The following is a 27,143-nucleotide window of genomic DNA, read 5'->3' as shown; positions in this document are numbered from 1 at the left end:
ATTTTCCATTGAAAATGAAAATATTAGTTGAGAAATTTGTTAATTGAAACTCCCCAAAGATGTCAAATTTCACAAAAATTTACTTTTTGCTTACTTTTAAATATTTTGGACCAGTTTAATTAAAAAATATTTTCCCTACTAGCTTAAATATCTAAACTACAAAAATTAAAACCCTAAAGTGAATTACTGTTTACCCTTATAAATCTGTTTTAACTGATTCAATTCATTGACTCCCTCAACAGAGAGAGTTCTTATGCTCTTATTCTTGACAGCACCACTATAGTAAAATAAGTACAGTGTCTATCTTCTTATACTTTACTCAAGAAAAAATATGCACAAACTTTTTTCTAGAAATATTTAATGACATGATAAATTATTCCTTCTTTAGATTTCTCATTAACTTCCATTATCAGTACAAAAAAATTTAAAAGGCTACACAGGAATCGCAGTTCAACTTTAAAAAGTCCTAAATTTCTTTCTTTTAACAATCTAAATTAAATAAATCAACTCTAGTTCCCTACCCATCTCCCTTTATTACTATTCTAGTCTTTCAATATGAGTGAGGTAAGCATCTGCTGCCCTTTGCACCAGACAGGGGCTAAAAACCCATAAGAACTATACATATGTTTGAATTACTATATACAATTATCACTTCATAAACTTCCTAAAATAAGGGGAAAAATCCTACTAGGATTTTTTAACTTCAGAGTAATTTATTTGTTTCAATTTAGTCTTGCTATTACTTTAACACTTCAAAAATTAAGAAAAAAGAAGGGAAAAACATTTTAACTTAGTAGTTTGAATGAAAAGCAAACCAGGCAAAGCACTGAAAGCCAGCCTCATAATTTCACTGGGATAGTACTCACTATAGACGCAGGGCTTGTTTTTTCCCCTGAATGACGGGAGAGCTTTCAGAGGCAGAAGCAGAAATATTAGAAGAAAACCTAACTTTTCCCACTGGTGGAAATTGTTAAGGTTGACTACTGTTTAACAGAATTTAAATGGGGGAAAAACGGTTGAGAACAGATTCAAAGAGTATCTGGGAAATAGACCCAAACAGGTTGGTCCCTGAGGAAAGGCATGAATCATTTTATTCTGGAAATGAGCATCTCTCAGATAAGAAAGAGAAATTCATCCAACTAGATGCACAATTTTGACCCAGGAAAATCTAGGAGTTGGCTAAGAGTAACTGAAGGAAACTAGTATTAAAAAGCAGGAAAGTTCCCTAAGTAACACCTGCTATTAAAACCTCACAGGCACTGAGGAAACTAAACCCAAACATTCAGCAACACAAAAGCCTAGTTTCTCTCAAAGGTAGAATTAGTCTGAAAGACCCAGCAAGTGAAAAGCTGATGAAAACTACGCAGTAAAAGGCAGCTGAATAGCTGGGAGAACCTCTGAGGTCAGCTAGGAAAGTGCCCTCCCATTCATTGTGACCTCCCACAGAGACCATTTACAAAGTAAGAGGGCTCCAAGGAAACCACAAGTTCTACCAGACCTAGCAGTGGTGCCAGGTCAATCCTATCTTGGTCTGAACTCAAAGATGTCTGAACGCTCATCCAGACAAGATAGAAATTAAGCAAGAATATATTCTAAATCATTCTTACAATGACTTGGGAACTTACAATGCCCCACCCACTTGACTCTCCCCATAACTTCCTAAATAAATAAATAAATAAGAATGTGAATGTGGAGACAAAAACAGGTAGCTTCCATTTATATTCCAAATGTAAAATTTTGTTGAGATTCCCAATCCTCTTTAGCCTTCCCAGTGTTATTGCTACCTCTTGTATTTCTCTGTAGTGAATGAAGTTAGAATCCTACAAAAAAAGAAAGGCGTAGGCCTGTGAGAGGAAAAATTGACAATGGAAAGAAAAGATCAGTGGTTATATTCCTGGTCTGGAAAAGATAAGGCTATATAGGTAGGTGGCCTATGATGAAATAGGTTCCACAGAATTAACTTACAGCAAGCTCCCAATGTTGTTTCACAAGGATATTCCAGGCTAGAGCAAAAAGTAAAAAGCCAGCCTTGTGTATTACAGCTATGATAAGATTTGTGATAAGATTTGCATATGGAAAATATCCCCATAGTTTCTAATATACACGCTGAATTAAGGTGTACTATTGTAAAGAAGATAGAAGTCATTTTGTGATATCTGAAGACTTCCTATTTCCTTTATGTATTTGGGCTTTTGTCCATAATAAAAACTATAATATGACCTCATTTCTAAGATATTTTCCTTTATTTTCCCTTCTCATATCTATCTTAGGAATGGCAAAAATAGGATAATGATGAGAATGAGGGATGAGCTAAGGTGATAAACAGGACAAGATAATAATCAAAGGAAAGCAAGAAGTAATACTGAAAGAATCACGTAAGAGTGGTACAATGTTCCTGCAGAATTGGGGGCATCTCATTCAGAAATAGTATGCCTGAAGAATGTACATTCTTTCATTTATCCAGCCATTCTTTCATCAAATATTTATTGAGTGCCAATTAAGTACAAACCACTAGGCTATCAAATTGAACATGATGTATTTTTACAGCCTTTAAATATGCTTACCTCCCTAAGGTATGAGAATTTTTACACTGCTCTTAACTGGTAATTCAATACATGCTTGCTAAAACATAGCTACAATGAAGAAAGGGCTAATATGTTGAGAGATTTCCCTACCTATTAATCTAAGTTTCCAAAACTTCTGGAAGAAGCCATGGATCATTTAAGTCCATTTAATTTTTTTTCCTAAATTTGAATCCAGTTGTCCCCCTTATACAATACTTGACTACTTTCTAAAATGAAATTGTGCCCTATAAAAATCATTCAGCCATTGACATAGTTTGAGTCTCAAGTCTTGCTTCAACAACCACAAACAGCTTTTGAATATCTTAGGTACTCAAGATACTATGTTCACACCAAACAAATTAGTTGCCTTGGGATGCAGAGTTCAAGCTGGAAGCATTCTGAAACAGTGAACAGCTTTGGGAAATGTACTGGGTTACAGAACATAACAGTTATGCTATCCAAGTCAGTCTACCTAGTGTGATAAGTATTTACTTCTCACCGAGTTGTATTTTCCCTTGTTTTCATGCTAGTCTCTTCCCTCCTATTACTCCTTAAATGTGAGCCTTTTTCACATCTTTCTATCCCCAGGCCTCAATTCTTATTTTACCTTTACTACTTCATTAATTTAACCCACTCTTATCCCTTAATCCACTTTCTCTATGTTCTTCCTCCCTAATTTCAGATTTCTGCTAAGCATATCACAAGTCCCATATCATCAGCCACATTAATTACAAATTATTTTTAATTTTTCTCTCTTCCTCAATACTTACAACTAGACAGTCTCTTTTCTTCTTCATTCTCATTCATTATTTTCCATTTTATTTGTCACCATTTTAATTCAGGGGCTGAATTTTCAGCGTATATCAACACTATTAGAATAGCCTCCTAACTGTGTTGGCCTTTAATCCTTGCCTTTCTTCAGTCCTCATCATGCCCTCAGATTCACCAACCTAAAATATAATTTCCTATTTTTTGAATATGCTAAAAAATGACTATGGCAGACGAAGCAAAAGTTTCATCCAGTGTAGTTGGAAAAGTACTAATGAGAATTTGGAAAACCTAAATTTTCATGGTTAAACCACACTCAGTCTTTAAACAATGACATGTCCTTAACTTCTCCAGGTACCAGATTTCTTATCTATTCAAATGACTAAAATAAGCAGTTTTCAAACTTTTTAAAAGCTTTTGAACTGTAATGGATTGAGATGTTGTAAATGAATAAAAGATTTTTTTAATGAAAATTATTACTCAAGAGTTCACCAAGAACCCTTGAGAATTCTAGAATGGGGGTGGGGGTTTGAGTCAGATGCAGAAATAGCTATTTTAATGCTTTTGGAAATGATGAAGACGTTACCTAAGGCATCCAAAGTGGGATTACAGAGGAAAAGACAGTGTTCAGGCAATGATTTGGAAGTTTTGATAACTAGTTGGAGGTAAAGAAGAATAAAGAGGATAAAAAGAAGAGTCATTTATGTCATGGGTAACTAATTATATAGAGATTCAATTTAATTAGAAAGAGAAAATAGAAGGAATTTGGATAGAGGAGAACTGAAATGCTTTGGTTAAAAGAGAAGGAGGCCAAGAACCTCTATGATTGGGTGTTCTCTCATTCCTAGGCACGATCTATGGCCCTTCTACAATGCTCCAGGAATTCAGGGACTTCAGCATGAAACCACTTTTCAGTGGGATAATTTCACAATCTCCTTGCAGTTTTAAAATTCTACCATCTGTTAGCTAAGCACTGATACTGTGTTTGATTTTTCTACTCTAGTTAAACAGCTCAGCTTAGTGTTCCTTAAATATACCTTATATTTTTCCAACTTCATCCAGTTTCTCTGATACACCTTCCCTAGCACTTGTCTTATTCAAATCCTAGTCATCATTCAAAAGCCAGTGCACATTTGCAGCATTTAAACCTATACAGTATAGGGTTATTATCTGTATTACACTCATAGCAGTTAACTCTTGATGTACACAGCTCATATACCTTTCCAAACAGATTATGAACCCCTAAAGGGAGAAATTTTTATAAATCTTTGCACCTCCCATAGCTTCAATCCAAGTAATTTGTACATAAATAGGTATTCAAAAAAAGTTAATAAACAAATGATAGAAGTGACAGTGCATCCCTGGTGAAACCCCACCTCCAAGCCAAAGACAGTTTAAAGCCTGAAAGCCAAGCTAAAGGTCAAACCCACAGACTAGATTGAGAAGCTGTCTTCCCATTTGGCACATTTTTCTCTGCTTGATCCTCAGCATTCAACTATTTTACATACACCTACCCTTCCCTAATTGGTTTTTTACACTGTTGTGCCCACCTTTGAGTGGTGTCTTTGTTTTAACCTTTTTTGCATACTCACAAACCAATCAGAATGCATTCCCCTATTCTGAGCCCATAAAAGCCCTGGGCTCAGCCACACTGGGAGAGAAACCACCCGATTCCAGGTATTCAACCACCCTTGCATACTCTCTCCACTGAGAACTGTTTCATTGCTCAACAAAATTCTTCTCTGCCCTTCTCACCCTTCAATTGTTAGTGTATCCTCATTCTTCTTGGATGCGGGAGAAGAACTCAAGAACCACCAAATGCAGGTATAAGCTATAACACAGTCGGGCTGGGGCATGCCCAGCCCAGCCACAGACTGAGCTGGTGTGTAGGTGGGCCAAGTGGGTGGACTGCTTCCTGCGGCAGGCAGCATGGCTGAGCAAGACCGGGGGGAGAGGTGGCATCACCAGCCAGAGGTCCCCAGCTTGCAAAGTGACTGAGAAAAATCCTGTGTCAGAAGAATGATCCTAAATTATGTCTACCAAAATCACTTCCCTCAAGGATAATCCTCCCCTCCAGCATAGTTACATTTGTTAGTAGTTGTGCCCTTGTCTTCTTTAAAAAGATATTAACAAATATATACATTTTTAAGGTAAGTTTGACTTGGTAAGAAAACCTTTAAATCCACCTTGAAAATATCTGTACCTTCTTTTACAAGAGATTCTGAGTCTTTCCTTCTAGAAAGTTTAAAGCACCTGATCTTTGGGAACTGATAAGAACTATCTACTGTGGCTGGCTGCAAATAATTCCTTGTATTATAGGAGTAGTCATTTGTGATTTTAAACCCAAGAGACAATGGAAAGCATATGACGTATATGTAGAATAAAAGAAATTAACACTAAAAATAAATGCAACAAAATCAATAGACATTTCATGAAGTCTGAAAATAGATAACCTAGGCCAGGCGTGGTGGCTCACACCTGTAATCCCAGCACTTTGGGAGGCTGAGGCAGGCAGATCACCTGAGGTTGGGAGTTTCAGACCAGCCTGATCAACATGGAGAAACCCCATCTCTACTACAAATACAAAAATTAGCCGGGCATGGTGGCACAGGCCTGTAATCCCAGCTATTTGGGAGGCTAAGGCAGGAGAATCGGTTGAACCCGGGAGGCAGAGGTTGTGGTGAGCCAAGATCACACCATTGCACTCCAGCCTGGGCAATAAGAGCAAAACTGTGTCTCAAAAACAAACAAACAAACAAAAACAGATAACCTATTCTTGTTAGCACAAAATAGTGTGTCACATCATTATAGCTCTATCCATTATTTCTGGCTAAGTAACTATTACTTATCTCATAGTATACATTCCATCAAAGACATAGTACTTGAAATTGTGAGGCTTTTATTTATTTAAAAAAGATATAAACCTCTAATCTCAGTTGTCAACCCCCATCAAAAACAAGACAACATAATAATTCAAATCTATAGGTTGGGGTAAGTGAAAGATGAGTTTTGCTAATGATTTTTTGTTTCTTTCCTTCATATCAAAGGGAAAAGAATAAAAGTAAGAGATATATACACTTTTCCAAGTTGCCAAAATACAATCATTTTAAATGAAGCTGGATAAAAAGTAAAAAGTAAACAAGTGGCTATAAAAATATGACTCTACAAATCTAAGGTATTTAGATACATTTTTACTTAAAAAAATCTTTAACTTATTTTCTATGATTTCTACATCTCCCATAGTAAGTTATAAATTTTATGAATTTTACATCTCCAATTGTAAGTTAAAAATGCATGCTATTTTTGAAAGAATATCATGTTTTTTTAATTTTTTGATACTATTGGCAGCAATCACAGGCAGTATAACATCAGCATGAAAATAGTAAGGAATAAAGATCTTTCCATTATCATCTTTTCACATTTACCAGAAACTGGATTATAATTTAAAAATATTTCAGTGAGAGAAGGGTGCTTATGATGTTTAAAATACATACTTTGAAAAAATATATATTATTTTTACAATAAAATGAACTTTAAATAAAGTCATCCTGTTCTGTTTCTCTCTTTTCCACATTAGTTTCTTCATTTATTTCTTCATGGATTTCAGAAATCCATATCTATGTAAAATTCTAGTCTTATAAGATAAATACATTCTGGAGATCCATTGTACAACATAGGGCATATGATTAACAATACTGTATTGTGTACTTAAAAATTTCTTAAGAGGGTATATCTTATGTTAAGTACTCTTACCACAAAAGGGAAAAAATAAAGCAAAAAGGGGAGAAGAACTCTTGGAGGTGACAGATAAGTTTATGGCATTGGTTGTGATGATGGTTTCATGGGTGCATACTAATTTCCAAACACATCAAGTTTACATATTACATATGTACAGCTTTTTGTATGTCAATCATACCTCAGTAACGTGGTTAAAAATAAATTTTAGAATGGCTGAAAATTACAACTATTCAGTTTATGGATGTCTCTCAATATGTGCACATACAAAAAACAACAGATGTCTTTCATAAGAAATGCTAAATGCCTGTGCATGTAACATGGTAAATGTAAATTTTATTTCATTAAGTTTTTTAGTTTCCAATCTCAGAAGAGTGATTAGAACTCACTGAAAGGTGAAATTTAATCTGTTTTAAAGTAACTTTCCTGAATGTGAAATAATTAATAATTGCAGATATTTGGAAAATACAGTAATATATGCAGACAAAAATAAAAATCATGCATTATCCCAATATCAAAAGATAGTCATTTTAACATTTTGGCCTATTTTAAATTAACAGAATTATTCATTATTTACCTCATTATGCCTCCAGTATTTCTTTTAAAAAGTAGTTTATTTGTCAATATTCATTCAATCTTATAGATAAGTAACTATAAAATAATAAGACTAATTTTAAACATTTACACATGCAAGTAAACATTTTTAACGCTAAAAACGCAGCTACTGAAGAAAGTATTTTTTAGAATGCTTTCGAGTACTTTATTTTAAATTATTAAAGTATTTTAAAATTCAGTAGGTAAACATATTAATTACCATTATAGAAGTAATTCTGTAATAAACTCAAATGCAGAATATAACATTCTAGAATTTTACCAATATCTTATTGTTTGTTCCTGTGTTTTCCATTTTCTTCCCCAAGTCTTTCAAACTATTATATTTACATGTTAGAAATAAATTTGTTAATCATTTTCAGAAATTATCTACTATTAAGAATTTAGGAAATCCTATTCATGAAAATTACCATAAAAGAAATTAATGTATTTTTAAAAATCCAATTGTAATATAAAATCATGTAGGTCAAACTCTATCTTTTCACCAACCTCCAATTAAAAAACAAATCAGAGATGTATTACCATGAAAAGAAATTGGTTTTAAGATGTAATAAAAATGGCATCCAAGAATAAATCAAATCTCTTAAAACTAATATTTAAATTAAAATTAAACATCTGACACAATGTGCTAATATTCATAATGAATTATAAAATTCAAATACTGATTTTTTTCTAAACTATATTTTCCAAGGACCAAATTACACGGTAAGGGGTTGTTTCTCCTTTAAAATCTACTCGAATTTTACTCCTACCTCTGGCTAATGCTCATTTCCAAAACCTATTTAAGTGTATTTCTAAAGCTAATAAGTGTGAATACTTTGAAATTTTCAAAGTGTCTTATGAATGCAAGATGATGATGATGATGAAAGTGACGATGACAACGATGATCATTTATCTAACGCTTTTAGAAAGAGCTGCTAAATTAGTTCACTTTTCCCCTTAAGATCTCCATGTTGAACAGTAGGGTACATCTTTCTACAGAATGCAATTTTGGAAAAGTATTTATATGATTAATTTCTTAAAATGTAGGCTATCAAATATTGTATCTCCTTTAAGAGTAGAACACTGGCACTCTCTAATGCCATCTAGTTGTCAAAATTAGTGGAGACAATATCTCCCGTGACTGACAGGCCAAATCAAGGCATGCATCTCTTAGTATAAGGAAAAGATGAGATGGGGTACCCCACTCCATCCAATTCCTCATATTCTTCATGGGTAGATCTCTGCTTTATTTCTTCTGTCAACCAAGGGTAAAAAAGGAAAATGAGGTTGTTCAGATAAATCCCATGTCCTGGGCCCTGCCTTATCTACTTTTTCTCTACTTTTTATTTGCAGTAGCATCCCATTCACTCAGATTGTTCCCCAAGAGCTATTGTTCAGTGTGTAACAAGCTTTATGAGTACAATCAATGTCAGATGAGGTAATCACAAGCACTCTCACTTGAATAAGGTTAGTACACATTTAAAGAATTGCACAGTCCCTGCCAGGTAGCCAAGATTTTCACTTCCCGTAAGTCTGCATGCTCTTCCTCATGCTATTTTGGAGGGTATAATTCTTCTGGCCATTTCTAACTCTTCAGTCTAAGGCTGAATTATTTTCCTTGGAAGAACAAGGTCTTTTTTCCCTTTTGAGCGCTGGTTCTGGTTTTTAAGGCATTTTACACAGAATGATGCCAGCCTCCACAAACTTGACAAGTATCCCTATGGTTAAGTTTTAGGTACTTACTATCAGTTATTTCCTCAGGCTCCAGCCCCAATTCACTTCCTCCCAACCAAGGAAACTTGATTTCCTCCATCTTAAACTCAATCTGTCCCTCTTTTATGGTTAGTTCTGCAAACACGTTTCCCTAGCCCCTTCATAATATCATCTTCTCATTCTTATCTTCACTGTTTTTTTTCTTTTCACAGTTCTACTTTCTGATACTATCAGCTCTCTAAAATCAGATTTGCAGTCCTTCTAAAAAAAAATGCTCAAGCCAAGGACACTCCACTGCCGTTCCTTAAGAATTAAAAAAAAATTACATTTTCATTTTTGCACAGAATCTTCTACTCTTGTCTGGTATTTCCTTTAATCCACAATAAATTTTATTTGGGGAAGTGAATTCAGCAGGGAAGATATTTAGCCTTATGATATATAACCAAAAGTTATAAAAGGAGAAGAATAGAGTATTTCTATATTTAATCAAAAATCTTATGTGCAAGGGAGAAATTTATCATTTACAGAAATCTTATAATGAATGTTTTTGTAGAATAAAAAATTACTATATATTTAATTTTCATAAAATCTGAAATTTCACAAATCAGACATGCTTAAAGATAAGAAATTTCTTTAATAGCTTAGAATTAGGCCTACGCTTTATCCTAAGCTTTAACAAGACTCAAATGTCCCTTTCTATTTCACATTTAAAGTTATGAACCTACTGTTCAAGAAAAAAGAGACCAAACAATTTCTTAAGTACCAAAACAAAAGAATAGATGAGCCAGTGTATTTTTTAAGAGCAGTGGTTAAACAGAAAACTGACAGTGTAACTTTGTAAAATTATATGTTAACTTACGTAATCATGGAAGGCTTTTGCTTCACTTGAGTGTTCACATGTTTCACGTCTCTCTGGAGCTGCACAGTAGAGATCCCAAAATACACTAAAAAAGTAATCATGGTAACATTAAGAAAATCATACAACACCAATATGAGAAATCACAATTCCAAAAGTAGAAGACATGTTTTTCTTTATACAAAATGTTTTGTCTTCAGAACAGATATCTATCTGAAAGACTTAAACGCAAGCAAGGCTCTTCATGCAATAACAGTGTTACCATCTAGCCATCTTTCAGAAATGCTAAATAAGACTTTTATAAAAAAAAATTTATAGCAATAATTTAAAAATTGTCATTCTTATAACTGGCTGTTTACATGATATAAAACACTTGATTGGAGTAGCTGTAATACTTTTCACAATTTTCCCATGAAGAATAGAAACAGTAAATAATATCCTAATTTAATAATTAAGGAATCAAGTGGTCCATTGATTTTTTTACAGATAATTTTGTTGTCCAACTCATAGGCCAATACCCTGACCATTAAATTATATTGTTTAAACAAATGTATTTTCTTAATAATGGTGTTTTTCCCCACAGTTACCAAAATAGTTTAGTAACTTTGAAAATACATTGTAACACTTCTTTTTTTCTCCTATTCAAGAACAGTGGGAAGTGAAGCAGACTCGGGGGGGAAAAATTATGCTCCTTACAAAACATACAGCTCTGGTCATCCTTCCATCTACTAAATTAACAATGAGCACATGCAAGGATTCAAAAATCAGGAAAGCAAATGTTTTAAAGTGTTGGCTATAAATAAAGGCAATTATAATTATCGATAGAATTATTTTTTTATTCCACATTTCCCACCTATAAAAGTGGAAGGTAGATTAAGACAAGTAGTTAAGAGTACAGGCACTGGAGCAGGACATATCTGAGACAGAGCCAGACCTGCTGATTACCAGCTGTGACAGCCCTTGAGCAAGTTGCTTAAACTGATCAGAAACACAGTTTCCTCCTCTATAAAATGGGGTTGCTGAGAAGATAAAATTTATACCATATATGCACAGTGTCTGACATATAACAAGAATGTTATCAATAATATCATCAACACTATAATTAGTTTGCATGAAAGCTTAAAATGCATATATATTTTTAAGGCAGGTCACTGTGGTAAGGGCACACACGATGAGGATACAACAAAACTTGGTAAACTGAAGCCAGACTTTTTGTTTCAACCTTCAAAGATTCATTTAGTCTGGATCTCTCTCTTCTCAGCTAGGAGAAAACATTCTGTAAGCCTTACAATGCAAAGTTAAGTTCATAATTAATTCAGTAAAGTAAGATTACCTTCAGCGGGGAAAAACGTGAAAAACTGCATATCGACATTATTTCCTTCTCAATTTCTATAATAAGCAGTAAATACAGAGAAAACAATAAAAACAAAAATAATTTAAGTAAATTTCAATATTTTTAGGAGAGTGAAAGTTATAACTGAAATCCTTGCAGCCTTACTGGGAATAATAAGACCCGTAGATAAACAAGGATACAGCTAAAAGTTTTTCACCTGGATCAAGTGTGTTATGCATTACAGTGTATTGCAATAATGTTCTTAAAGAACTTCAAAGATCTTAAAACCGAAGTTTTGTAATGTAGTCTTTAAACTGTATTTAATCAAAGAATATTCCATGCAGCATTATATGACAAACAATATAATATCTCTTCTTCTTTCCTAATTTCCCTAATTTCCACTCAAGTAACAGAAGACCTCTCTTGAAAAGTATTCCAATTGCATTACTTTTATAATTCCATTGTAGTGCTTTTTTTTTTTTTTTTTTTTTGAGACGGAGTCTGGCTCTGTCGCCCAGGCTGGAGTGCAGTGGCACGATCTCAGCTCACTGCAAGCTCTGCCTCCCGGGTTCACGCCATTCTCCTGCCTCAGCCTCCTGAGTAGCTGGGACTACAGGCACCCGCCGCCGCGCCCGGCTAATTTTTTGTATTTTTAGTAGAGACGGGGTTTCACTGTGTTAGCCAGGATGGTCTCGATCTCCTGACCTCATGATCCGCCCGTCTCGGCCTCCCAAAGTGCTGGGATTACACGCTTGAGCCACCGCGCCCAGTCCATTGTAGTACTTTTAAAAGATTAAATCACACAATGGACTGGGGGGAAATAATTTATTGATTTATTGTTGGAGTATGCCCTAAGAGTTATTAAATAAACATCAGAAATAAGTATTTCTAAATATATAAATTAAATATTTATCTTATAATAGTAACATTGTTCTACTTTTATTTCTATATTTGCCTTTATGGATTTAGTGGAAGGTCAAATATTTATAAGACCAACCTTAGAGATTATAAAACAAGTGATTAAAAGAGGATAATTTTATAGGTGGTGTTTCTGAGAATCCTGTATTGCTTATACATGATCTTGTTTAACATAGGCAAAGAAATAGAGCCTTTAAAAACATGTCTAATGCAAGCCTTGTGCTAGGTAGGTCCCATATTTTAGTGTCTAGGACAAGTGTGTATTATTTTCCATACATTTACAATGTCTATTCTATCATTCTAAAGATCAGTAAATCTTCAATTTTAAAAAAGCCCTACTCATCAGGAGAGTTTCATAATTAAGTCTATAATAATCTAGGATATGTTATGAAATTTACATGATAAAATTAATTAAAAATTAAATACAAATTTAGTTTTAGTGCTATGATATTCAAGTTTTAACACATGCCCCATCTATTTTATTAAGCATATGTATGTTCTTCCGTCTAAGAATCACAGGTATGAAAGACATTTCAAAATTTTATCATTTTTAGAAAATTCGATCACATTTTGCCTGTTTGTAAAACAAGGTTGAGTATCCCTTATCTGAAATTCTTGGGACCAGAAGTGCTTCAGATTTAAATTTTTTTTGATTTTGAAATATTTTCATTATACTTAATACTTAGTGGTTGAGCATCCCAAATCTGAAAATCCAAATTCTAAAAGGCTCTAATAAGCATTTCCTTTGAGTTCCATGTTGGCACTCAAAAGTTTTAGATTTTGGATCTCAGGTTTTCAGACTAGGGATGCTCAACCTATATAGTGACTGGTATAATACCATCCTAATATTTGAGAACAATTGGCCATATCATGACATCAACAACAAAGGCTGTAGTAAGACCAAAATATATGATTTTAGTCCACATTCTGCAATTAATCCATGCTTGGTTTTGTGAGCTAGCAGACAAATCACTTAACTATAATGTTATAGCCTTATTTAGAAAATAATGAGGCTAAAACCAGAAGACTTCTATAAACCTTCATGAATAGAAAATTTAAAAACTATTTTCTTCTAGTAATATTTCAAATATGCATTAAATACCATGTCTATATAATATGCTGCCATACACTGCCCAAGAAAATAAAAAGGTATGTAATCCATGGCACAAATGTGACTATTGGTCCAAAACTAGTGATGAATTCAAAATTGCTCACTTGCTCAAAATTGCTCACTTCACCTATATATGCTACATAACTTGATGTAAAGTTATATAGTATATATACAAATTTCACTAATATTTTTAACAAATGCTTTTGGCTGATATTATGACAATGTGATAATTAGTATACAAAAATGTAGACTTATCTCCTAGAGGAAGAAGTAGGACTTTTAGTTTAGGTAAGTTTCATAGCAATACTTGATTTGTGCTTGGGTCGAGGGATTTTTCTGATGTACTTTAGTAAGCTATTCTGATGATCCACTGTACTTGTTCCTTTATCTCCAAGAGGGCCAAGCTCAGAAAATTTTGAACCTCCAAAGATGCAGACTTTGCCCCTCTACAACCTGAGATGCTGGTGACTAAGGAGCTTCTCAGTTCCTCTAATCCTACAACTATTAAACATGAAAGCAAATATTATCCTTGAAATGTAGTGGTTTCATCATCATGAATAATACTTTAGAGTTTTATACAGTCTCTTTATTCCCAAGCAGAAACAAGTGAAAATTTTATATTTTACAAATGAAGACAGAGACTGAACACAGAGAAGCAAAACTTACAAAGTATTGAAATCTTTGATCTTATATCATTTATTATTATTAAAATCTTCCCCTCATAAATCAAGAGAAAATACGGCATTCCCAAGTTGAAGATTCTCAACCAAACACTGTATCTCCCTCTATTCCTGAGAATGTAAGTTGAAATGACTTAGGTAGCTTGTTAATATCTCAAGGGAACACAGAAAGCAAAATGGTTGTCAGAGAAGTCTACAAGGGTGAATAAACATGCCAGATGTGTCCCAGAAGATGGAATGCTAACATAATTATACAACTTATGCCACTGGCCAGATCTAGGACTACCCGAAAACAAAATTTTTTAAAAAGACAGAACAAAACAATAAAACGCCATGGAAAACATTTTTTTCTGAGGAACAAGCGCCGTTGTTATAAGCTCAAGTCTTAATAACTAAGGAAGTCATTTGTCTTTGTCCCAAAAATATATCAATGAATGTTAGTTACTGACAATCTCTGTTTAAGAAAACTATCCTATCCATTCGTAAGACCAAAAACAGTTTCACATGAAATGTGTATGTACCTGTTCTTCATCTTAGAACTTCCCCATATGTATAACTTGTATTAATATTATTCCCTAGCATTACTTAATACCTTTAAAAATGAAAGCATTAAATTTTGCTTCACTTTTATAAAATTCTCACAATACTCCTGGATTAGAAATCAATTTCTATTTTAAAATATAATGAAGATAGTTACCATTATTGAGTAAGTACTATACAAGCATCATATACAAAGTATCACATATTCAACATCTAATCCTTCTAATTATTATCCCCACTTTGTAGATGAAGGAACTGAAGCTTAGGTTAAATTAGATTAAATAATTTGCCTAAAGTCACACAGTGGCAGAGCTGGGCTTGAGCCTTTTAATTATTACGTTATTTTGTTTCTAACGTGAGTGTGGTTTTAAGAGTTCTTAATGCAAGACTCCTTATTCTGATTATGGGCAGGTTTCTACAGTTCCAGCAGTCTGAGCAGCATCAGCTATTGTAAGAGTGGGATGGATATCTGTACCAGATAAGACAGCAAGCACATTGTTAGCCTACCTTTGACCCCATGCACCAACTCATTTCCTGAATATCCTATGGCAACCACCCCCTCACCCTACATGCAGCTGCCAGGGATCCGTGGATGCCTCAATATAGACATGACTCAGAAGAGAAAACTTTTGAGTCCCATTTATATACACTGCCTGGAATTAGCCACTCACAGTGCTCAAATGGGAAATGTAATTAATGACTTATTAATAGTGGGACACTGAATTGAGCTCTGTGATTAAGAAATATGTGTTACTGAGATGAGCACTGGTTACAATTCAGGAACTTGAATTCTAACTCTAAATTTGACCTTGGGCAAATAGTTTTTTGATTTATGTAAAAAGAGAAAATAAATGTTATGTATTTTACAGTGTTTTATACAGGGACAAAGAGATGACATACGCAAAAGTAATTTTAAAAGAAGCTTAAAGGTACTAAAAATATTATAGAAAAAGTCTCATATAGCTAGTATAGCGAAATAAAAAGTTTTCTAATTAACTTGAGTAACATTTGCCTCACTTTTCTTTCGAGTCCTTTACATTTAATGAAGATTCCCTCCGTTTTTTACAATGCTCTCTCCCCACCAAATTTTCCTCTGTATTCCACATGCCTTTCCTCTTCTCCCACGCTGAATTTTAGTTTTGTTCTCTATGGCCTATGTTTTTTGCCTTCTCTCTTGCTAACACTTTTTCTCCCTTCTCACTCTTATCAGCCTCCTCCTTCTAGCCCCGTTGTCACCTACACTGTCTTATACGATGCTTAGTTTAACCCAACTCAAATAGTTATTATACCTTGCCTGTTATAGGAAAGACATACCAGATGAGTAAAAACCAGTAAGCCAATTATAAATATTATACCATTCTAGTGAGCTAACTAATGCCATTGCACTTGTTTTCCTGTGGGTATTTGGTTATTCTTAGCTATACCTGATATTATTCATTAGGTTCTAAAATAATTAGAGTGCTAGCATACTACAAGATTGGACTTTCCACCACCAGGTGAAAGAAACAGAATTCTTAGAATAATCTTACATTTTATTTTCTCTACAATGTTATATATATTTGATTTCAGGATATAAATACAGGGGACCAAAGTCACTTTAAAAGGTGCTCTATATTTTTATTTTGTTAAATAAAAATGAGGTATAGGCTGGTTGTGGTGGCTTATGCCTGTAATCCCAGCACTTTGGCAGGCAGAAGCAGAGGTGAGTGAGTCTCAATCCCAGGAGTTTGAGACCAGCCTGGACAACAACAGCAAAACCTCATCGCTACAAAAAAATATGAAAAAGTAGCTGGGCATGGTGATATGCTCCTTTAGTCCCAGCTACTCAGGAGGCTTAGTTGGGAGGATCACTTAAGCCCGGGAGATGGAGGCTGCAGCGAGCTATGATTGTGCCACTGCACTCCAGCCTGGGTGACCCTGTCTCAAAAAAAGAAAAAAAAAAAAGGTGTACTTGTCTGCTCTCGAGCTGCTAATAAAGACATACCTGAGACTGGGTAATTTATAAAGGAATGAGGTTTAACTGACTCACAGTTCAGCATGGCTGGGGAGGCCTCAGGAAACTTACAATCATGGCAGATTCACATGGCGACAGCATGGAGAAGAATGAAAGCTGAGCGAAGGGGGAAGCCCCTTATAAAACCACCAGATTGTGTGAGAACTTACTATTTCTAGAATAGCATGGGGGAATCGCCCTCATGATTCAATTACCTCTCACCAAGTCCCTCCCACCACACATGGGGATTATGGGAACTACAATTCAAGATGAGATTTGAGTGGGGACACAGCCAAACTATATCAAGAGATATGGGAGTTATAAAAGGCATCATATCAAGAGCTATAGTTTCTGCAATTAAAACTTTAAATAGAAAGTTTTTAAAAGCCTATGTTTTAAAATTGCACAAGTAAAAAAACACATTAACATCAGAAGAAAGAAGCTTATTGGCATTTTTATTTCTGGAACTAATGTAAGAGTTGGGAATGTTTAACAAAAAGTACAAACAAGAAGCAAGTTTTCAGAGGGGATTTGATTCAGGTAAATGTATTATAAACTGGGATGCTGAGTATGGGGTAAATAAACTAAAAAGGAAAAAAAAAGTGATTAGGGAAATCACATTAGAAACAAGGGAAAAAAGCTCCAGAAAGTAAATCACACAAATTTCTCTATCCTATATTAAAGACAGAAATTCCCCCTCTTCCATTCTGAGGCCTTTGCCTCTCATCTCGCTGGCACTTTGTTCTGCTTATTTTGCATATGTCATATGTATCTCTTTTTCATACATCTTCAGACACTCCCACTCTTCACCAACTTTTCCCCCGAGTCTACTAGTCTCTGCCTCTTTTCTCAACCCTCTTTAATCCATCTTTTTTTTTTTTTTGAGACAAGGTCTTGCTCTGTCACCCAGGCTGGAGTGCAGCGGTGCAATCTCAGCTCACTGCAGCCTCCACCTCCCAGGTTCAAGCGATTCACCCACCTCAGCCTCCCAAGTAGCTGGGATTAGAGGGGAACGCCAGCACATCCAGCAAATTTTTGCATTTTTAGTAGATGGGGTTTCACCATGTTGCCCAGGATGGTCTCAAACTCCTGACCTCAGGTGATCCACCCGCCTTGGCCTCCCAAAGTGCTGGAATTACAGGCGTGAGCTACCACACCTGGACCCTCTTTAATCCATCTTTATGTTGATGCCAACTGAGTGTCTAAAGGCACAAATCTGATCATATCAGGGACCTGGTTTAAAATCTTTGGGATATAGTCCCAAATCCTTAATGTAAGCAGGACTTCATAATCTGTCCCCCGCTTTTGTCTCTTTATATTTTATCACTTCCTAATACTGGACCTATAGATGAACTGGTCCATACCAAATTACCTGTATTACTTGAGTGTATGATCATCCCTTTTGAGATTTCACATTATTCCTTGCTCCAATTACCCTTCTCTCACTCAACTTTCAGCTCAGCTCAGATTCACTTTCTCTATGATGTCTTTTCTAACTCTCCCAAGCTAAAGTGAGTATTGCTCCTGTGTTGCTATTATAACCAGTACATATTTCTTATTTCCAGCTTTATAGAGGTATGGTTGACAAATAAAAATTGTATATATTTAAGGTGTACAATGTGAAGTTTTGATATACATATACTTTGGAAAATGATTACCAAAATCAAGCTAATTAACATATTCATCACCTCACATAGTACCTTTTGTGTGTCCGTGTGTGTGTCTGGTAAGAACATTTAAGATCTACTCTCTTAGCAAATATCAAGTCTATAATACATTATTATTAAACCAGTACATACTTCTGCTTTAATACTTTTAAATTGTTTATCTTTCCTGCTATTTATTTCCTTGAGGACAACACGTTTTGCACTCTGTAAATATTTGGTGAAAAGGCTTAAACAACAGAACAATTCTAATTTAAAATATTCTATTAAAAAATGGAAATGAGAAGAAGTCATAAAATTAACAACTGGTCCATCCAGCAGGGACTCTTAGGTTGAGCAAATGAGCAAGCAGTAAGTTCCTGAAGAATACATGTTATCCTAATCATGTAGACCTCAACAGCAGCAACAGCTTTCCTGGTCAACATAAAAAGGCAACAATTATTAGAGTCCTGAATCCCTAACCTAGAGCACAGATTATGAAGTCCAGGTTGAAAGAGTTAAGGATAAGAAGGTCAGGCATCTGCTGGATTTAAAGCCCATGGTAATGGCTAGTGAAACACAATAATCAGGGAAGCTTAAGATCTGGGCATTTTTCTGAAAGATGAGATCCATAGCTCTCATCAGTTCTCAGAGGACCCCATGACTTCAAAACTATTAAGAATCATTGATTTATACAGATGAAGGAGGCACCTCAAAGAGTATGTTAGTAGCTTTAGGGGAAAAAATATAAAACATTAAAAAACTATACCTATATATTTAGCATGTACTAGATTTATACTGAACAAATATAACCTAAAATATTTATGTGCCCATTACTTACTTATTTGATATCTACAGCTGAGTAAAAATTAAGTTACTTAAAATACCAACGCCATGGAAGAAGGGATCCCCTGAATCTAAGAGCCACAGAAAAAGGAAAAAAATGGCACATTTAAAAGCTGCACCGTCTGACAGCTGAGGTTAAAAAAAAAAAAAAAAGCTACAGAAGCAAAAAGCCAAAGTATTGAGTAAGTTATTATCAAACATCTACAGTGTAGGAATAAGTTAAATTCATGAGAAAGCATGTAAAAGAGAAAGAGGTGTAAGAAACAAAATTAATGCTATAATAGAACACTCTTAAAATCCTCACTTTGTTAACCCACTGATCCAAGTCAGACTCCTAAAATGGTCTCTTATGCCATTTGTAGACTTCACTGGAAACACACAAAATGAAAAGGTGTCAACAGGTGAGGACACTCAATTACATTTGGAAAAAAAGTTAAGTATTGACAGGCTAGATCTGGATATCATAAATACTATATAAAAAGAAAATTTGAATTTTATACTATTTACAAAATGCCAGTCTTAAACCCCAGGAAAACAGCATAATGATGGTGCTTAACTGTAGTGAACCGTTGGAACAACTCTGAACCAAAAGACCGCACCTGTTCCTGCCCTACATATGTGAGACAAACAGGGGAAACCCACAACCACAACTGACCAAGTGCGGTTCCACTCACCATAGGACTTCTAGTATGGCATGCTTTCAGGAGAAAGATTAAAAACATGATGGCATTAAATAACGTTCCAAGGAAACCACGTGCATGGCACTCAAAGAGAGCTTTTGTTTTATCCTCTTAAAGATGCTAAGAGACGAGTGTATACCGTACTAAGAAATTCTTTTAATAGAGGAAATGGAAAAAAAAAACACAAAAACACCCCACCTAGCTTGTCCATGTAAATACATGGCCTACCAATTGCTGCTGCAGAAAAGTCACATTCCTGGGCATACTGGCATCACAATGCATTCATAAGCTACAATATTAACTAGGATTTAAACACTGCCTGGCAATATTTTGTGTGTGCTCCTACTCAGTTCTTTCTCTGGGTCTACTTAGAATTATTTCAAACTTTTCTTTAAAGACTATCCTTCACTCTCTTAAAAATTAATCATCATCATCACCACCACCACCACCCTCAGTACCCTCATATCCTATTTTGCAGAGGAAAAAGAAAAGCTATCAGAATAAGAACTAATTTTTTTGAACCCTAGATCAATTTGACTCATCATCATTTTACAGATGGTAAAACTGAGACTGAAAACAACAAAACCTTGCTGAAATGATAAGCAGTGGAGCTGAGACACTGAATCCACATGTTTTCCTTTCTCCTTGCCTCACCCTGCAACTCCACACACACCATGAACATACTGTAGAAAATTGGGAAGATAGAGGGGAAACCTCTACTTATAAGTAATGGAAATATTTGCAGAAAGAAAATCTCTTCTGTAATCCCACCATATTAAAACAAATTATTTTTCTTTTTTGTTACTCTTCATACCCATTTATGCTACACTGTACATGCAACACTATGTCCTGCTTTGTTAAAATGTCTTACGCATTTCTTTTGTCATTATATAGTGTTCATCATTATTAAATGTGTAATAACAGCCCAAGAACAAGTGTATTATAATTTTTACAACCCTTCCTTTTATTTGCACATTCCCTAAACTTTTCTTTCGTTTCTATTCTGTCTTCTATTCCAACCTCTCTTCCAGTCAAATGCAAAATACTCCATGGGAAATTCCTCATGCATTTAGACAGTTAGTGGCAGGCTTGAGGAAGATACGATATTAGGGGTAAGGACCTTAATCTAGGTTCCAAAAATTGTTAAATTCAGAAGGAAAGCCCTATGCAAATATTCCAGATTGGCAGGAGGCAGGGACATATAAGAAACAGTATTTTATTAGGAATAGAAGAAATGAACTTCTTGACATCAAACCTACAAACATCCCTGCATCTCCTCTTGCCACAAGGGTAGAGATGGTCCTCTCCCCTCTCACTTCCCAGCATTTGTGCTTTGGACCTCCTTCTCTCAGGCCTTGTATGGGGTTTTAAACCATTAAAATCTCCTCTCCCTGTATCTTCAGACTCTGCCCCTCTACTGTCTCCTTCTCTTAAACACTAAACATGCTAATGTCTCTCCCAACTAAAATGAAAAACTTCTTTTTCTAACCTATACTATTCCTCCAGGTATCATTTCTCATCATAGATGAACCATTTTAAAGAGTTGACTATATACCATTTCCCACTTCCCTCCTTCACAGTCACTTCTCAATCTGAAACATTCTTGAGCTTTATAAGTCATTGATGGCCTTTCCCTAAATCCTAAAAGGACATATGCATTCTGATTACTTTACCTTGCAGTCACAGTTGTCACTACTGACCTTTCTTCTTCCTTCTCAAAACCCTCACTTATTCTTGTTTTCTGTTATGCTACACTCTCCTGATTTTCCTCCTACCTTTTTAGCTGAGCCTCTGTCTTTTTTTTTTTTTTTTTTTTTGAGAGAGTCTCACTCTGTCACCCAGGCCGGAGTGCAGTGGCATGATCTCAGCTCACTGTAACCTCCATCTCCCAGGTTCAAGCGATTCATCTGCCTCAACCTCCTGAGTAGCTGGGATTACAGGTGCCTGCCACCAGTGCCTGGCTTATTTTGTATTTTTAGTAGAGACAGGGTTTCACCATGTTGGCCAGGCTGGTCTCGAACTCCTGATCTCAAGTGATCCACCCGCCTCAGTCTCCCAAAGTGCTGGGATTACAGGCATGAGCCACCATACGTGGCCACCTTCTTTCTCCTCATTCCTTGGATGTTAATATTGCAAGGTTTCTGTACAAGGCTCATTTCCCTCCCAACTCATGGGTAATACCATTCAACCATCTCTCTCTCTCTCTCTTTCTTTTTTTTAGAGATGAGGTATCGCTATGTTTCTCAGGCTGGATTCAAACACCTGGGTTCAAGTGATCCTCCCACCTCAGCCTCCTGAGTAGCTGTTACTATAGACACGCACCACTGCACCCAGCTTCATTTCCCTCTCCTTTAAACATCAGACCCATGTAACCAGATGCCTGCTCAACATCTCCACTTGGATGGTATGTATTTCAGTTTCAGCACACCTTAACAGCTGAACTCTTCACCAAATCCTACCATTTCTACTTCAAGCTTATATCCCTCAAATCCTTCTACTTCTCTTGCTCCTCAATGATTATACACTAGTTCAAGTAACCATTCTCTACTCCTTACTGCACGAGCCTTCTAAGTGCTCCTCTATTTCTGGACTTATTCCTGTTCCATCCATTATCTATTCTATAGAACTAGAGTGACATGGCTAAGATTGTAAACCTAAAATAAAATTGTAAGGTCCCCCAACCATCTAAATTGACTTCCTCCTTGGCCAGGGCACTCTTAAAATTTAACCTGAAAGACTGGTTCAGGCCATGACAGGAAGTGGGAGTGGGACTTGCCTCATTATATTCTCCAGTGTCAACATCAACACAGACTTTAAATCTGATAAGAAGCATTTACAAGCTATTCTCGCTGAAGCCTGCTACAGGCTTCATCTGCATAATAAGAAATTTGCTTTCCATAATTGCTTATCTTAATCCAGACAGTTCTTTTCCATTGATCCCAGGTCTTTAGATAAACTCAACCAATTGCCAATCAGAAAATTTTTAAATCTACTATAACCTGGAAGCCCCTGCTTTGAGTAGTCTTGTCTTTCTAGATTGAACCAATGTATTTCTTAAATGTATTTGATTGAAGTCTCGTGTCTCCCTAAGATGTACGAAATCAAGCTGCACCCTGACCACCTTGGGAACATGTTCTCAGGACCTCCCGAGGGCTGTGTCAAGGGCCACGGTCATTTATATTTGGCTCAGAATAAATCTTTTCAAATTTTTTACAGTTTTACTCTTTTCTTTGACAAGATGTAAATAAACAGTATTACTCTCCTGCTTAAAAACTGCATTGTATTCTCTTTATATTTCAATTCAAATTCACAGTTTACAAATTCAGCCTCATCCCTAATCACTCTATCACCTCAATTTCCAACATAATGAATTTCTTTCTTTTCTTCCCATGTGCTATACTCTCTCTGCCTTTCACCTCTAAGTCTCTGCACATGGTATGGTTGATCCAAAACATCCCCCCTTCTCTATCTCTCCATGCCTTTCGGGCCAACTCTTGTATCTACTTAATGCCTTGGCTTAGATATCAGCTCTTCCAGGTGAAATGTATTTGGCACGTGCCTATATGGCACTCTGCATATCCCCTTCAAATACGTCTTTCTCACTGCTTACTTCGTTATTTGTTTTCCCTATAGACTGTTATCAACAAGAGGGTAGGGATGTGTGTGTGTTTTATTCACTGGTGTGTCCACAGTATCAAGCATAGTATTTGGCCCATACAAGACACTGAGTAAGTATTTGTTGAGAGAATGCAATAAACTTTCTAGGTTTGCATGGAGAAACAGGCTCAAAGCCTATGAATAAATGAAACTTTAAAAGATACCACTACCATGTGGTAGAAATACAAAGAAATATAAAGGTATGAACATTACTTCTTCGAGGCAAAAAAAAAAAAATCCATTTGATTAGTTCAGTATCTGTTGAGCACTGTATCAGGTCACTATTTCTCATGAATATGCTTTTCCAGTACAAGAAAATGAAGATAAACTTATCTCACTAACTGCTTATTTGTAACTTATTCCCCTCTTGTTCTTGGGAGTTTTGAGTTTGATGAGTAGCTGTTATTTTGGAACAAGGTTGACCTATTACATAAAAGATGCCAATCAGATTATTATCTCCCATTCCCAATCTCCCCAAGAGGAAAAGTGAGGGTTTGAAGAAGCTATAATGGCATGCCAACGCTTATAATTACCTATACAACAGTCTAACATTGACAACTTGATAGCCCACTTTGTAGAAAGCAATCTTTTTTTTTTTTTTTTTTTTTTTTTGAGACGTTGTCTCGCTCTGTGGCCCAGGCTGGAGCGCAGTGGTGCAATCTCGGCTCACTGCAAGCTCCGCCTCCCGGGTTCACGCCATTCTCCTGCCTCAGCCTCCTGGGTAGCTGGGACTACAGGTGCCCGCCACCACGCCTGGCTAATTTTTTCTATCTTTTAGTAGAGACGGGGTTTCACTGTATTAGCCAGGATGGTCTCGATCTCCTGACCTCGTGATCCACCCGCCTCGGCCTCCCAAAGTGCTGGGATTACAGGCGTGAGCCCAGCCTGAAAGCAATCTTATAACTAGTTTGACAATCAGAGAGTCAAGGCTACCAAGCCCTGCTCTCTCCCAAATTCATATATTGAAATGAAAGGTTGAGTTTTTAAATAAATTCCTGATTTGAGGGGGTGGGCATTACCAATGTGATGGTATTTGGAGATGGGTTCTTTGGGAAATCCTTAGGTTTAGATGAGATCATGAAAGTGGGACCATCATGATGGGACTAGTTCCCTTATAAGCAAAGACACAAACAGCTTGCTCTCCCCAATATGTAAGGACACAGTGAAAAGGTGACTGTCTACAAGTCAGGAAGACAGCCCTCACCAGAAACTGATCATGCTGGTATTTATCTTGTACTTCTAGCCTCTAGAATTGTGAAAAGTAAAATTCTGCTGTTTAAGCCACCTATTCTACGGTGTCTTGTTATGGCATCCCAAGCCGTTACAGAATTGTACTTACAGTTGGAGATTCCACACACTGGTTCCAATTCCAGTTGAACTCAATAGTAGTATATTTAAGTTAAATTACACTAGTGCTGGTTTTTAAGGGTTTTTTAAAAAGTGCTACCTTCCAGAAAATTTTAGAAAATGAAAAAATAAAAAGGAAGCATGAAATCATAAACAGGTATAGTACAGGCCTATTGACATACATCATCAAGCCAGTAAAAATGGAATAAAGGATACTTACCACCACCAAGAATGTAAGAATCCTGGTGGTTCCCCCAATGTGATGTTTTTTTCCCATCTTATCTAAAATGAATAAAAGAGATATTACTTTCCTAATAATACTTTTTTCCACACATATTACAAAGTAATAATATCCCCATTTAAAATACTATGGTAATATTTGAATTTTTCATCATTTTCATGATATTTTTTACCCAAGTTTTGCAAGTACTCATTTTACATAGTGATTTGTTGACTGGATTAGTCTCAGAGAGGTGTCACCACTATTTTCCTGAATTTGCTTCATACTGTGCCAGTTATAAAGCTCTAGTCTTTCAGTTTTAAATCCATCTTTCTGTGGTCTTTCAGATGCTGAGACTGGAGATCCATACACTACCTTTGTCCTTCATTAAATGGCTTCCTGTTAGGTCCCATAAACTAAGAGATGCTCTAGAGGGAGACTGGAAGTAAGAAGAGGGGAAATGGATTTGTTTTCTGTTAGCTTACTATTCCTGTGAGGGTGACCCCAGCAGCAGTTCATCCAGTGATAATAGCTGTGACAATAGCTGGTTCCATTCTAGCTTTATCCCACACAACCAGAACCAGTCTCTTTGTGCCACTCAGAAGTATCAGCACAGCTGGGCAATATCTCTCTTCAGAGGTTAAAGGTAAATTTGAGCTCTTCAAGTAACAGCAGTCCCACACTCCCTCTCCTTAGAGGTCTAAGATTCAGCTCCCTGAGATTTCTCCTCCAATTTTTTTGATAACCACAAGCTCTTCCTTTTGGTGCCTCAGCCCTAGTGATTGCTCACTGAAATTATTGATTTTATGTAACTTCTGTGTGCTGTTGTTGCTTTCTTTAAAATCTGTTTAGCTATTTCCACATATTACATTCTCTGTTGAAACACTCAGTGTGCTTTTAATTGGTGTGGCTGTATTCTCACTGATACATCACTTCAAATATCCTTTCATAAGGTAAAAATATTAAAAATATCTTCATTTTAAGCAGAATGGGATATGGGCATAAACTTTAACTTTCCTACATACTAGCTGTGTGAAGTTGCGAAAGTTACTTAAATCTTCTGTGACTCAGTTTCCTCATCTATAAAATGTGGTTAATAATAGTCACCTATATCACAAGGTTGTTGTGAGGAAAAAACTGGTTAGTACATGAAAATCACTTAAAAGAGTAATTGAGACCCAGCCATCCCATTACTGGGTATATACCCAAAGGACTATAAATCATGCTGCTATAAAGACACATGCACACGTATGTTTACTGCAGCGTTATTCACAATAGCAAAGACTTGGAACCAACCCAAATGTCCAACAATGATAGACTGGATTAAGAAACTGTGGCACATATACACCATGGAATACTATGCAGCCATAAAAAGTGATGAGTTCACGTCCTTTGTAGGGACATGGATGAAATTGGAAATCATCATTCTCAGCAAACTTTCGCAAGAACAAAAAACCAAACACCGCATGTTCTCACTTATAGGTGGGAATTGAACAATGAGAACACATGGACACAGGAAGGGGAAAATCACACTCTGGGGACTGTTGTGGGGTGGGGGGAGGGGGGAGGGATAGCATTGGGAGATATACCTAATGCTAGATGACGAGTTAGTGGGTGCAGCGCACCAGCATGGCACATGTATACATATGTAACTAACATGCACATTGTGCACATGTACCCTAAAACTTAAAGTATAATAATAATAAATTTTTTAAAAAAAGGATCCAAAGTATATAAGGAACTCAGTCAACTCAACAGCAAAAAATAAATAACCTGATTTAAAAAATAAAAAAATAAAATAAATAAAAAATAAAAAATAAAAACAGTAATTGACAGGCCGGGCTCAGTGGCCCAGCTACTCTGGAGGCTGAGGCAGGAGAATCGCTTGAACCCAGGAGGCAGAGGTTGCAGTGAGCTAAGATCGCACCACTGCACTCCAGCCTGA

General features: G+C 35.9%; 1 protein-coding gene across 21 annotated transcripts in view; it reads right to left on the bottom strand.

The window, feature by feature from the left end:
- SSBP2 (single stranded DNA binding protein 2) overlaps positions 1 to 27,143 on the bottom strand; it is a 324,235-nt gene that overhangs the window by 184,004 nt on the left and 113,088 nt on the right. For 15 of the 21 annotated variants that reach the window (XM_063810341.1, XM_063810336.1, XM_054684231.2 and 12 more), the window contains exons 3-4: positions 25,199 to 25,260; positions 10,234 to 10,318 (exon numbers count right to left, since the gene is read on the bottom strand). Coding sequence is in view for 11 of the 21 variants with exons in the window: in XM_016953044.4 (XP_016808533.1) it covers positions 10,234 to 10,318; positions 25,199 to 25,260 (147 nt within the window). In the remaining 10 variants the exon portion in view is untranslated. Of the gene's footprint in view, positions 1 to 10,233; positions 10,319 to 11,563; positions 11,620 to 25,198; positions 25,261 to 27,143 lie in introns of all 21 variants that reach the window. The other 6 variants (XM_063810340.1, XM_063810338.1, XM_063810342.1 and 3 more) reach the window with 2 other exon arrangements.

The sequence above is a fragment of the Pan troglodytes genome, chromosome 4 (genome assembly GCF_028858775.2).
Source record: "Pan troglodytes isolate AG18354 chromosome 4, NHGRI_mPanTro3-v2.0_pri, whole genome shotgun sequence".
Lineage (NCBI taxonomy): Eukaryota > Metazoa > Chordata > Mammalia > Primates > Hominidae > Pan > Pan troglodytes.
The sequence above is the reverse complement of the archived record's forward strand: the minus strand, read 5'-3'. Positions and strand labels throughout refer to the sequence as shown.